The 14076-nt window shown below is 42.1% G+C and overlaps 1 protein-coding gene across 1 annotated transcript in view; it reads left to right on the top strand.

Moving 5' to 3' along the window:
* LOC126401207 (glutamate receptor ionotropic, kainate 4-like) overlaps positions 1–14076 on the top strand; it is a 432132-nt gene that overhangs the window by 374331 nt on the left and 43725 nt on the right. The window contains exon 12 of the mRNA XM_050062325.1: positions 1196–1303. Coding sequence (XP_049918282.1) covers positions 1196–1303 — 108 coding nt within the window. The remainder of the gene's footprint in view (positions 1–1195; positions 1304–14076) is intronic.

Here is a 14076-nt window from a genome sequence, read left to right as displayed (position 1 = left end):
GCCAGAGCAGTTTAAATAGGGCGCCCTGAATGAGATTCGCCAATTGGTTGTATAGCAAGGAATCATGTGATCTATCAGCTGACTCCCTTTCATCAGTCAGCTGCTCCATCAGTTGATTGGGCTGTTTGAGATCAGCTGATGTAGCTGAGATGTGAGCTGAGCTTGACATAGTGTCCTGCCTGAACTAACACTATGCTCTGACACTGCTGCATTTCCAGCAGCAATTGTGGCACCAAAACCATATATTTTAAGCGGAAACATAATTTTTTCGTAACCAGTACCAAGTGTTTTTTGTGTGTGAACATAACCACATTAATCACAGTGTTGTTGAAACGTAATGTTTCAACATATATGTTACATAATAATGCACAAATGTTACATATCCATAGTTTGCATAAATGTACAGTGGCAACATTTACTGCCGATTGGATGGAAAAACACTCTCCCTTTTACTGGACAACTTTGCATTTCTCACTTTATCCAGTGCTTGCAGAGATTTTAATAAGCTCCAGGGTTGTAGAAAAGCAGCTATGTAAATCCCTCAAGGTCGGAGCGCACAAATCACCAAGGTTTTCTTTTCCCTGTCAATGCCATTATGGTAAAAAGGAGGTGAATAAGAGAAACGTCTACCTGAAAGTAGCAAGAGGCAAAGTGGATTTACAAAATGCCCGTGTCTGCAGAGACGGTCATCATGGTGTTGGGGATTGACAAACTTAGGTCGAGTAAATAAATGAATGAAACAGGAGATGGCAGAGACAGATTGAAAGGGGATGGGAGGAAAGACACCATGTGAGGTGGAGGTGTGAATCCCCACTCGGGCTGTAATGAAAATGAGAATGTGGCTCTGCGCCACAGGATTTGCCGGTAATTGGTTTAATGAATGCATTCTGTTGCCTCTGATTGAACACATGCCCCGTGTTCACTCCTCAAGGAGCCACACACACGTTGTCTTTGTTTCCCCCTGCAGCCTCACAAACTCTCGCTATCACCTTGTCTCCCAACATGGTGATCTGTCCAGCGCTTCCTCTTTGTCTTACGTGGTCTTTTGTGAAGGTCATACTTGTTGTCCTTTAGAGTAGAGGGAGGCAATTAAGTACAGATTGTTTCTATTGGCCTTTTCCAGCTGATGGACTTAGTGACTGATCTGTGTGTGTGTGTGTGTGTGTGTGTGTGTGTGTGTGTTCTCTCTTTGCAGATTGGCCTATGGCACTCTGAAGATGGACTGTCCATGGAGAGAAAGCTTCCATCAATCAATGTGACGGACACCCTCTTCAACACGACTCTTACCATCACAACAATATTAGTAAGTACCACTGTACACACACTGATACGCTCACACCAACAGCAGTCTGTGTCATTTTATTAGCTCAGCTCCCCGGCTGATCTACATGTGGCTGACATTCTGTGGTTGACAGACAATTACCATATCAAAAACCCATTTTGTATTTTCAGATCCAAACTCGGTCCTCTTGGGATCAGAGGAACCTCTGCTGCGCGATTGTTTTGCCCTGAGTACTTCAGATGAGGCTACATCACAGTGCATCAGCAGGAGCTAATAATTCACCGTGTCAGCCATTCTCAGCCTCTGTTGTAAATATAGATCCTGTGAGTGCTAGTTCTCACTACCCTCACTCTGCTACCTGTTACAAGGTACGCAGTTTTAAAGCAATTTAATCGCCTGCCATGGTAATGATCGGTAATCTGTGAATCCTTAAAAGGTTATGAAATAAAAAATCCATGCGTTTGCTTAATGAAGGCTTTAAATAACCAGCTGACATTTAAACACAATTAAATAAACACAAGTCAATTATTTAAATAAGATAAAAAAGGAAATAATACTGTCACTCAAACTTGCTGCTCCTGCTCTGCCTGTTATTTAACAAGTGGCCAAACATAATAACTCCACAATTTACTGGCTTTATTGGAGGACAAATTAGATTACACTAAACAAGCAGGGCACCTCAGACAACTCATTCTGGTATTAACGAAAGTGGCCGCAAAGGTTCAAGATGCTTCAATCACAACTAGTTTGCACAACATGTTGTCTGACCATGTCTTCAAGCTGCTCCAAATGGCCACAAAAAGCCAACTGTCTGTCACAGCCTCCTCCTGGCTGCCTCCCCATTTACTCTCCAAGACTTCTGCTCCTTGTGCATGTTTTTTTGTGGTCTCAGCACATTGACTTGTAAATACAGTATGGGGATTACAGGGAACACTTTTGGACAAAGGCTTTTATGACTTTTGCAAGAATCAAAGACTCAAAGAGAGCTTAAGATAGAGGTTCAAATATTGCATACTTTCTATCAGTCATTCTCGCCTGCAGACACATAGCTAGTTGCTGCATAAAATGGGTGTGTTTTGGGGCTTTCACTTTTTTTAGAAAAATCATCCTATGCAGCCCACTGATGTCAGAAAGGTGTATAGGCGAACCCACTTAATCTGAAAGGCTGCGATCATGTGACCAATGTCCTGACTGGAGTAAATAAGGAAGTAGTATAAAGACAGAGGCTGTGTCCAGAATCATTCACTCATTCACTACTTCCTACTCACCATGTAGGAAGATCTGTGTAGAGGACTGTACAATGAGCTCATCTGCAACATGAACAAACACTTAATCATGTCAGTGCAGGCGCATAATTAAAACATGCTACATCAATGTCAGCTGGTGAGGCAACCATAACACATACTGACATGCATATTCATGATAAAAACATGAAATTATACTGAGTGTATTTTCCCCATGTTGATAAATAGCATTACAAAGTACTATGTGGCCGTTTGTGTTGTGTTGAGATGCGCTGCTCTGCTCACATTTAACATTACACTGGCAGACAAAAGAGGAGAGAGAGCAGCACAGTTGCAATCTGTCCTAATAATGTAAGTAATTTTTCGCTTAACCTTTGTTGTGTTGAAGTTTGTTTTACCAGTCAGGCATGTAATAACTTGTGAATTTGAATTAAAACATCATGTATTATGCCACTCAGAGCTAGTCTAACTTTGCTAACTTTAGCTAGCGTTATTAGCCCTACTCTGTACAGTAACTGTTAAGCACTTGAGAAGATCAGTTGGTGATTTATTTTTATCTCTTCCTCAACTGGCGAATACACATTGAATTGACAGTTTATTAAATGGCAAAGAAACTGGTAAAAATTACACATGTTGTTATAAGTTAAACATGTGCAGCAGATTGTAATCGAGTTGCTTTCTCTGCTCTCGTCCATCTCGATATCCGTCCCCTATAGTCCGTCCATGGAATATGTTGCTTGGTTAGTGATCATTGGTTGTACACCACATTTCACGGAGCATTGTGGGATACTTAAGTCTACTATATAGGGAACAATAATTCTGAGTGTACATTTGGACAGCACAAAAAATGGCAAACTCACTGGATTGTGGACTATATTTGAGTTGTTGACGGCCTCACCTTGTTTCTTTTCATAAACTTCACCTACATAACTTTAATCGCCTAAATCTAACATATGTAACTTTATGTTAAGTACTTACCGTAAAACTTCAATTAAAAGCCGAGCCCCAATTAAAGTCCCAGTCCCTTTAACTAGCCCGCTGTGGCTACACATTTTGACAAATAAACACCTGTCTCACTTAGACGCCTGGTCTGGTTGCCAAGCAGCTCATTTTTATAGAAGTTCTTGGATGTATAAAACCTGGTTGTTGGCTACCCACTTGAGCTAATAATAGTTAGCTGCTTTAATTACGCATATAAATATAACCATTAGCACCAAAGAAGACAGTAATACATTGAGATTTACTGACATGGTAAACAGGAGAGGAAGGAAAAAAAGGTGATACTGTCATAAAGTCAGAATATGTGTAAAGTCCTCGATTACTCAATTAGTTATTTATATTCCTTCATATTCCATTGAAAGAATCAAAAGGATTTTTTATAAGAATTAATCCAAGTTGTCACGCAGCACTAATTGTATAGATACCATATGAAGCGTTGTATAAAGATATGTTGGCAGGGAGGAGGATTCAGATGCTCATTAACAATCTGACAAGCCCTTCATTTACCACGTATACCATTATAGCCTATAAATGCCTCATGGGTATAATGTATAGAACTCCTGGTTATACCTCACACTGGCGACAGCTGTGGTTTGAAGCATTGTCCGTCCATCTGTCCCATTTTCGTGAATGTAATATCATAGGCACACCCTCAGGGAAGTTCTTCAAATCTGGGACAAACGTTCATTTGAACTCGAGGATAAACTGTTTAGATTTTGGCAATCAAAGGTCACTGTGACCTCATTAACTTTTATTGGCCATAATTTAAGAATTCATACCCTAATTACAAACCTTGACACAAATAACTCATTGGATAAAATGTTAAGGTGATAAAATTTTATATCCAAAAGGTCAAGGGTCATCCTTACTGTGATATCATTGTGTTGTGGAATAAAAAAAACACTTCCAGGCCATTGTTTAACACAGTAAGTCAGGAACAGAAGGGGAGACATTTGGTCAGATACTGAATTTTTGACATTCAACTTTGAGTGTCCACCTTGAAAATGTGCTGATTGTATGGTATTTGAAGATGTGTGTGAAGCATCCACATTTCGCCAAAAAATGCACTTCATACCTTTTATTGAATTTCTTCAAAGTCTTCACTATATAAATCACATGAGTCTGGACAGACATGAATGGAAACTATGACTTGACTGATTGGCAGAGGCATCATCCGCAAGGCAGTAATTGTAGTTTCAGAGAAATCATCATATGCAGCCCACCAGCGTCAGCGTGCAGAGAGGAGGATTCAGATCCTGGTTGACAATCTGACAATCTGACTTTGTTTGAAGCATATTGACCCTTACAGCCTATAAATGCCTCCAGATAGTGACTAGAACCCCTTGTTTTCCTTATTAGCATATCAACATGGTTAGCAGTGAGTCATAAGCTGCTCCCTGCAATAGATGATATTGCAGAGGAGGAATGGTGAACCTGTCAGTTGTAATGACTTCTAGCTTCCAATAAGCCCCTGTGTCATATGCAAAGCCACTCACATTGTGCCGCATCACTGTTGCTCCAGCCCCTGAAGCACATATCGAATTCATATCTAAGCGATGCAGAAACAATGCTGCAGCTTTGCACAGTTAATATATTCTTAACTTATAACACTTCTTAATAGTGATAAATTGCTCATAAATTAATCAGCTTCCTGTTTTAAATAGCAGAGCAGAAGTGTCAGTGATGTCCAAAACTTGTGAGAAGGAAACAGTGCTGCAAGTAGGAGTATGCACGAACGTTCTGTTAGTTGACGTTTCGAGAACAACTGCTTCTCATCAGACATCAGATTGTCACTGTGATCAGTGCGCGAGCTCTCTATTTATTTATGTCAGGAATATAATGCTGTTCATAAGCTCAACTTTTCTGTTTTACAGCAGCTTTGATGTCACATCAAAGATGATAAATGGATTCATGTTGAAACTGCGTAAAGCTACTCAGCTTTTCAGTCAGCTGCACGTGCTTCATGCCTTTCTTCATCCCTCGACACAAACGTATAAGACAGGCGCGTGCACACACATACCTGTCACTGGCCCAGCTCCTCCTCCTTGATAATGAATCAGACGATAACACACAAAGTAGCTTGTAAGCAGAGGCAATTGGCCCAATGTGTTATTCTGAGTGGCCGGCTTATCAGCTGCGGAGCCGTGGGAATGGGAGAAGGACATATTGCCATATTTCGCCACTGAACAAGTCACTGGCCTCATTGAGACTGATTGGGATTCAGATGGAACGGTTCATTTCACACATGAGGGAAAGGGCGCAAGGGGAGGATGGAGATGTTTGTGTGTGTGTGTGTGTGTGTGTGTGTGTGTGTGTGCGCGTGTTTGGGATGAGGGGGAGTACAAATGAGACAATATTTTCACAACAGAAAGAGGGTGTGAAAGAAAGAATTGGCCGAGCACAAAGCTTTGATTTCACTTTGGAGATATAGAGTCCCTGGACCAAACTTCGGAAGCCACCAAGGAGCAATTTTCAGTGCCTATCACAGCTCATTCATCATGGTGTGATTGCCGTGTCGCCGTTATCTCGCTTGTGGGCGGCAGACGAGCCACAGCTGAAAGCCTCCATAAGAATTCCTTACCTGTAGCACTGGCCTGGGAGACTGTGTGTGTTTTTGCGTGTGATTGCACTGCGTACAGTATTTATGGATGCTTTCTACCAAGCATTTGTGGGTATGTCCGGCGCGCGTATTTGTGCGCACTCTTGACATGTTCACCAGGCTTTTACAGGGCAGTTTCATTACACCTACACATGGTCATCATCTTCCCACTTCAACAGCGCTAGGGGAAAAAAAGGCAGTCACAGAATTGATTATCACTTTACTGCAAGGCCACAAACCATGTGTTTGTGATCAGTGATTGAGTTTGTTACAGGCACTGTTTAGGTCTTAGTGAAATAATGTCCTTTTAGCCTCAGTAGCCACACTGATGTAATAGAAAAAGCCAATTGTTTGCTTCCCCCAGATAAAATTCTCTTGGTTCTTTCAGAGAAAAACACACATAGAGCCACCAACCCCCCTCTCTACCTCCATGCACCATGCGTGCCTGAATATATTTTCAGGCACGCGTGTTGCACACTATACATGTGAGCACGTGTGTGTATGTGAATGAGCTCACACGAGCAACAGAAAAACTGCTCACATACTCACATTGATGGTTGTTTTTTGAAAGAACGTGCACTCCCTCACCTTAGACACAATTTGTCTCTGCACTTCATGTGCCAAAATTTACAATATTTCATTCTGAATGGTGTCAGGCATTCAGTTGTCTCTTCGCTGAAGCCACTCTCATCCCCTCAGCAAATCATACGTCCGCTCGTCGTCCACTCCATCATCGCCTGCAATAAAACTCCATCCCAATGGCTATGTCCCACACGTCAAAGGAATTTTATGGGACTATGAAGCAGCTCCAAAACTGTCCCGGCAGTTTTCTGATCTTTCTCTCTGGTTCAGCCTTTCTGAGCCATTGATTTACGCCCACTACCGCAAATCTCTCTCCAAATTTTGGCTGACCCCGACCCTTGCACTTTGACCTGATGTGATGATGTTGTCGCATCAGATCAGAGGAATTAATTAAAGGCAGATGATAGTAGCACCAAGATGTCTGTAGCCAACAAGGGTATATGCACACAGGATGGAATAGCCAATGTGGTAATTAATGACCGGGTGTCATAAGCAGCTCCTGAGTCCATGGGGACAATAAAGTATATTGTATCATATTGCATCGCATTGTATCATATCATATCGTATCGTATCGAATAATATGGTATGGTATGGTGTGGTATGGTATCGTATCGAAATGTGACATTAACACTAATGGGTTTTGTACACAGTGTACATTCAGCAGTTTATACATCCTAAAAACTGAATAATGCGTCAACTACGTCTTCAAGTAACAAGCCAAAGTTGACTCACAGGGGACTCAAACCTCACTCTCCTGTGTTAAAGTCCTGTGCCTAACCTATTCCTCCACCACCTCTTGCTCACATGATGGACTGTATCACTCTTGCTACATCACTTGACTTTCTGGCCGCACATTTTTGAGATGTCCTCGTTAATTTACCACTTTAATCTCAGAGAGTATCCAAGAGTGGCTAGTGTAAGCCTTAACCATGACCACGTCCATGGCCCTAACTGCCTCAGGCCTCAATGCATCAAAATACTAGCCAATCGCAGCACACAGTGAGATTCATAATTACGCATCATAGGGATGGGTGAATACAGCTGAAAAGCTGCAGTGTGAATTTTCTCAGGTGCAAATACACACTCTGTGCATTAAATTTGCACATTTTAAACTTTTTTCCTTCAGATTTTTTGACAGGCACCTTATCATATGCTGTTCAAAATTTAAAACAAATGTTCAGATAGCCTGTTAGTTATAGTAAAATAGCCAACTAAAGGCCTTTGCACACCAAGTCCCTATTTTCCATATGTGTTATATAATACATCATCTAACAAAAATCAGATCAAGTCCAATGTGGTTGATTATTCTATTCATTGTGAAATTCGCAATACAAGACACAAGGTACAGACATGTTTGCTCACTTGACTTTCTGGAGTCTGGACTAGAGTTACCTCCCTGGCTGTGGCCGCTCTCTCCATGTGTCCTGCATATGGCTTTGTAGCTACCTGAAGGGGCTGGACTGTCCTCTCTCTCTGTCCTTATCCTCTATCAAATCCTCCTTCTTGTCATCATAATCCACCTCAGTATCACTTTCTGACCTGTTGAAGTAGGCCATCTGACTTATGAAGTGATACTGTGCGCCCTGTTAATCTCTCTTTTTGCACATGTATGTGTCCCGCCGGTTACGCCACATTTTTTTGACTGCCTCTTGGTCAAACAACTCTTAAATGCTTTAGGCAGATGTGGAAAAAAAACACAGAACGTTAAACCTGTTCCGAAAACTTTCGTGATGAAAGTTTTGGAGTCAGTGTGCAAAAGGGATTGACACAATGAGGCTGTATTTATTTTTAATCATAAGACAGTTTTGGATGAAAAATATTGACTTGGTTTGCACCCTAAGGTCTTTAGCCAAACTGTGTTTTCAATTCCTTGTCATTAGGGGGTGCTGCAGCACCCTCAGCACCAACCCTCCCACACACAGCTCAAGTCACACAGGTGCAACATTTTGAAATCAACATAAAAGTTTGAGAAATAGTTTTAACTTTAGTCATCTATTTTTCATGAAGCCACAACAGCACAGAGGGTAGAGAGTAAGAAAACACTCATCTGACAACACACACACACACACACACACACACACACACACAGCCTGTGTCTTTTTTTTGTACTGGCGTCATGTAAATACAAGCAATTATTACATCACAAGCAAATCATTAAACAGCATTGGGTGTTAAAACATCCCTCATTAAATTACGCTCTTAAACACTACTCATGCTCAGCGCTTACAGAATTCAGGACTCCTTGTTATTCCTCCTCTCTGTAAGAAATGAAAGGGAGCTTTTACCTGTAGGGACATCTCTCTTTGGCGCCAGCTTTCTGCCACTGTTAGGGAATCATACCGTCTCAATATTTAAAATCCCAAGTCTAGACCCATTTTCCTTGTAAATGCGTGACACCTGCTTTAGGTTCCTTGCGCAAGAGCCACTTTCTGCCTTTGTCGAGCCCGGTTCTCTCGGTCATTCTCTCAGTTTTCCTGCAGACTCTCCTCGTGTCACTGAGTGCTCTCATATCCACTCACATTGGTAAGGATTCAACAGTGCACTTAGAGCCAACTGATAAAAGCAGACACAAAGGCAAATTTGCTGGCACACGGGCTGAGCGGCACTGAGGCATGTGCACCTGAATCCGCACACACAGACAGAAGATCTGTCCCCATTTCTTGAAGTTTTGTGTGCACTTGTTCTTTCTCTTTTCTCTGTCATTTATTTACCGTCAAGCACGAAACTGTTGGCTGAGATTGCTTTATGAAAAACGTACATGACCCGGCCCTTTTTCTAATGGCCTAGTATTTTTCCGTGTATTGTCAGAGCTTCTGTAGCTCTTCTTCAAACAGGACTACCAAACCCTGTGAGAGAATTATATCTCCGCTGCTAGTTTGCTGAGCTCTGGAGAGCAAGTTTTTAAGGATAAGAAAACAGTTGAGGAAAGCGAGCGGGGTTTGTGTGAAGACATCTTGAACACCCTGAGGTTTTAAAAGGGGAAACTCCGCTGTGGTGTGTGAAGTTGAATGTGAACAACACCCACCGGTGCACCTGCCGCTCTGCGCCTGTGTGTGTGTGTGTGTGTGTGTGTGCGTGCTTGCTTGTGCGTATGTAAGAGTGTGCTTCTTCCTCCAAAGTTATCAGTCCACAGCCAGACTCCTCATGGCCTGGGAATAAGAGGCTGCTTTAAAAGTCTGCATTTCTTTAAAGCTTCAAACTCATGGCTTTATTGCTGTTTTGCTGTGGTGTGCAAAAGAAGGTAGATGGAATTTCCATCTGATTTTGCCTTCATGGAAGACAGCACTTTCATACCCCTGTATAGACTTTTCATACCTTTATATGGTTATTTTTATATGATTTTGTTCTCACATTCACAGAAGACTTCTACTGGAAGTGGTGCTTTCAGTGATATTTTTTTTATGTCAGTGTTTGGCGGAAGTTTTTTGGATGAGTATGAACTGCAGCAGATACATCAACTTTTAATAGCAGTTGTGTTTCCATTTCTGCAACCCAGCACAGATCTGGTTAATAGACGGTTGTGACCGGACATTTTTCTGGAGCAACTGGAGCTCAGAGAAAAAGAGACAGATTGAAACCAAGGAAAAGTGACAATAAAAATAGCAGAGAAGTAAACAGGAAAAACACATTTTGGCTTGATAACCAGTCAGACAGTCCCTGCGGTATTGATTGCTGTTGGGTTTTTACTGGTGTGATTGATGGATGTTCGCCAGGTCTGATTTTATTAGTCTGTACTTAACCAGGTCAACGCAGAGGGATGGAGGGCAGACAAGATACAGTAGCCTTACTCCAGGAGTCAAGCTTCCTAATGAAGGCGGCCATTTGCTCTAAATATAGCATGCTTTTACCATTCTTTGCGCACATAAATCAACAGGAAGCTGGAAAGTGAATTATGTTTTTCACTTAATTAAGTGCTGTAGGAGGGCGCTGCGGTTGCTCGCTGGGTTGGCTGAGTCCTTAGCTTTGTTGCATGTCATCCCCTCTGTCTCTGCTACCTGTTCTGTCTTTCTCCCTCACTATCAAAATAAAACAAATGCCAGAAAAAAAAATCAAACACGCCTTCATCCAGGCACTTTAATGGCCCCATGTTCTGTTGGCGTGAAGAGCTGTTAAATGACTGCAGCACGTTTGTGTGTTTTGCCATTTCTTCCCCCAGTGTGGCTCGTGTTATGTACAAAGCGTCTATGAAAGCAAACCTCTGTAATATTGTTGCGGAAATTGGAAGGAACCGTCTAACTCGGTCTTGCTTCACTGTAAGTCAGTGTCATAAAAGCTTCAGCAGTCTGTGAATGATAAAATTAGCATTTTTATTGCGCCTGATGCGTGCAGACACATGAGCATACATTTAGCCTGCGTAGACGTCATGTTAGGTGACGTGTTTTAAGGAGTTGATAAACAGATGGACAGATTTACTTTAGAGTCACTAACTGGCTGAAAACGTGACTGAGTCTAAGCCAAGGAAGTGTTTTGTTTTCTCCTCTACTTCTCAAAGGACAAAAGGCTTAAAGCTGATTATATGCTATAGTTTGTTATTGTCAATAAATCCCATGAAAAGACTAAAAAGCTTTATTTCCCTTTCATTTTTGTTTCTGACTTCTCTGGCCTGTCGGTGGCCCTCAACTCTAAGCCGTCGTTCCTACTGGATACGTAAATCTTTTTTTTTTTTTTTTAAAAAAGGTTCAGGAATGTATAGTGTTATTTTTTAAAAGGACAAATCGTTTTCCTCAAGACACAAAACATTAGGCTGTATAGAGCAAGTTCACAGACAACCTAATTTATTTATAAATTTCAGAGGAGTATTCACCTTTGCAACAAGATATCAAAACAACTATAACATAATAACACGTTTTAATGCATCGTTAAGAAGCTCACACGTGGTTAATGTTAGGGAGAGTCTTTTTAAATGTTGGAAAAGTATATAATGGCTTAAAGGGAAAGTTCTATATTTTTTGCACGCGGACACTAATTTCCAATGTTTGTGTGTCCAAGTGACCAATTGAGACAATGAGTTTTCATATTGGTCCAGTACTGAGAGAGACAGCAGCAAGGCAGGCTGCAATGTAATCCCCATGAGCAAGTGTGCACTGTCAGTTTGGGTCCATTGAAAGTGATTATTTTTGCCACTGACAGGCTCCGATTGTTATTTTAAGTGTCTGACAGCATCAGGGAAAGGATCCTACAGAGAAATTAAATGTGTTTTCGTACCTTTCGCTGATCAAGTCTTTCCTTAGTGTGTGTAACCAAAGCCCTTTTTAAATAGGAATTGTGCAAATTTGCAGGAAAGCCCAATCAGTCTTTTTTCAGCATTGGCAGTATAAAGACAAAATCAGGGAGTGCGGCAAAATGCCGCCTGCCTACTTTTGTTATACAGAATGTGCCTCTTTCGGGGCAATGGGGGGTGTGAGCAGGTAACAAAATGTGTAGTTCAGTGTGTGACGTAAACAGTGTCGTACTCGAGGGAAGCCGCGGCTGGTCAGTCCTTCGGTGATTCTCTTGTAAGTCAGCCCGTTCTTCACTGTTCCCGTCATCTGACAGTTAATGGCCTCTTCGTTTGCAAGGGCAAGGAGGGCGTGCAATTCTTTGTCTCCCCAGTTGCTCATCTTTACAGTGTCTGTCAGGTTTGTGTTTCCCTCTTGCTACTAGCTGCTCGCTAATTCCTGCTATCAGCTATTTCCTGTTTATCCACCGCCAGTGGGTCGCACGTGGGGCGTCATCAACAGCTCCTCCCATGAGTCTTCAACAGCCCCTCCCATTGCGGAAGCTCCCATGAGTCTTCAACAGCCCCTCCCATTGCGGAAGGCCGCCTCGGTCTGTTTAAACTGAAAGGCCTCGGCCAATATGACTACCCTACGAGGCGGAAAATTGGGCACCTCGGATCAACTCGCCAATCCGGCTCTGTGTGTCGAAACGCTCGCAGCTTGCTGGCTAAACGGCCCAACATTCGCGGGAAATCTGGCAGTGTAAAAGGGGCTCAAGTCTCACTTAAGAAAACATCTGGTTCTCAAATCTTGTGGACTTTTGCACATTGTTGAAATCAGCTAAATATTCAGCCATGACAGTGAAAATCTAAGCTCACTTTCTGTTCTTCAACACAACAAACTTTCCCCAGCACTCGTTTCTACCATTGTTTTCCCTGCAACAAGTCACCTCTCACAATATTTCAGAACAATACTTCCCCACTGAGTGAGACTTGGACACAAAAACAAACAGATCAATGAAAGGCAAGGAAAAATGTTTTATTTCTCTGTAGCTTTTTTTATACAAGATTGTCAGACGTCTCTAATGACAATCTGAGCCTCACAGTGGCAAAAACAAGTACTTTAAATTGACGGTGCACAATTTGCCCACAGGGACAACACATTCTCACTCCGACCTTGTCACATATCAACGTTTGGTCATGGACTTTCCATGTCCAGATACAGCGTGCAAGGAACCCAGGGTGCATTGGTTGTTGACGTTCTGGGACGCCATGTCAGCTTCAGCTTTTTACATGCATTGTCCTCTTTCAAAATACACTTCCATTTTCACAGGAAATGTAATGTTTACATACAGTCTCTTTCAAAATAAACACCTCTAATTGACAGGTTTTTTTTCTTCCCTTCAACAACTAACGCACATGGTTACGTTTTGCCAACACACACACGCGGCTGGGATTAGGAAAAAGAACCGGGTTTGGCTTTACAATCTCATCGGATGCGAACACTGCCCTCCTGGGTGTAAGTCAGTGGTTGTTGGAACCAATCCACCACCCCTCCGACCCACCCTATTCGGCCTTAACTTTCATTCCTTACCCACCATGTTTCCCCCTGATGCTGCTGGGTGCTGTTAAACTATAATGATGACCGGCCTTGTATCATGCAGACATGAAAGGACGGCTTTTTTCGTCTGTGTCTGATGCCAGAGGTCACTGCCCAAGCACCAGATTTCGACAACTTCAGAGTGAGACTGGGTTGGTAGGGATTACATTGCAGCCTGTTTTGTTGCAGCACTCTCTCTCAACACTGGACCAGTTTTAAAAATCATTGTTCCATTTGTCACTTAGACAAAAAACATGGCAAAATATAGTCCAGGTTGAAAAATACAAAACATTTCCTTTAAAGCACAAGACTCAACTGTATTACCATTTAACCAAAACCACAATCTTTTCCAGACCTTCACCAGAGCACTGTTGTTTTCTAAAACCTAACCACATACAGGAGTCAGGACATGAACCCCAGTGTCACAGTCTGGCACTTTGTACACTCACCATCCCTCCGACGACTTGTGTGGGGTACAAAAATGTAGCTCTTTCTTCATTGAATAATGCTGCTTGTGAACATGATCCAGGCACCAATTCCCAGCACAGTGTAATTAAGAGAACAAATTAGTAT

The sequence above is a fragment of the Epinephelus moara genome, chromosome 2, assembly GCF_006386435.1.
Source record: "Epinephelus moara isolate mb chromosome 2, YSFRI_EMoa_1.0, whole genome shotgun sequence".
NCBI lineage: Eukaryota > Metazoa > Chordata > Actinopteri > Perciformes > Serranidae > Epinephelus > Epinephelus moara.
Note: the sequence above shows the minus strand (reverse complement) of the source record. Positions and strands in the feature narration are given on the sequence as shown.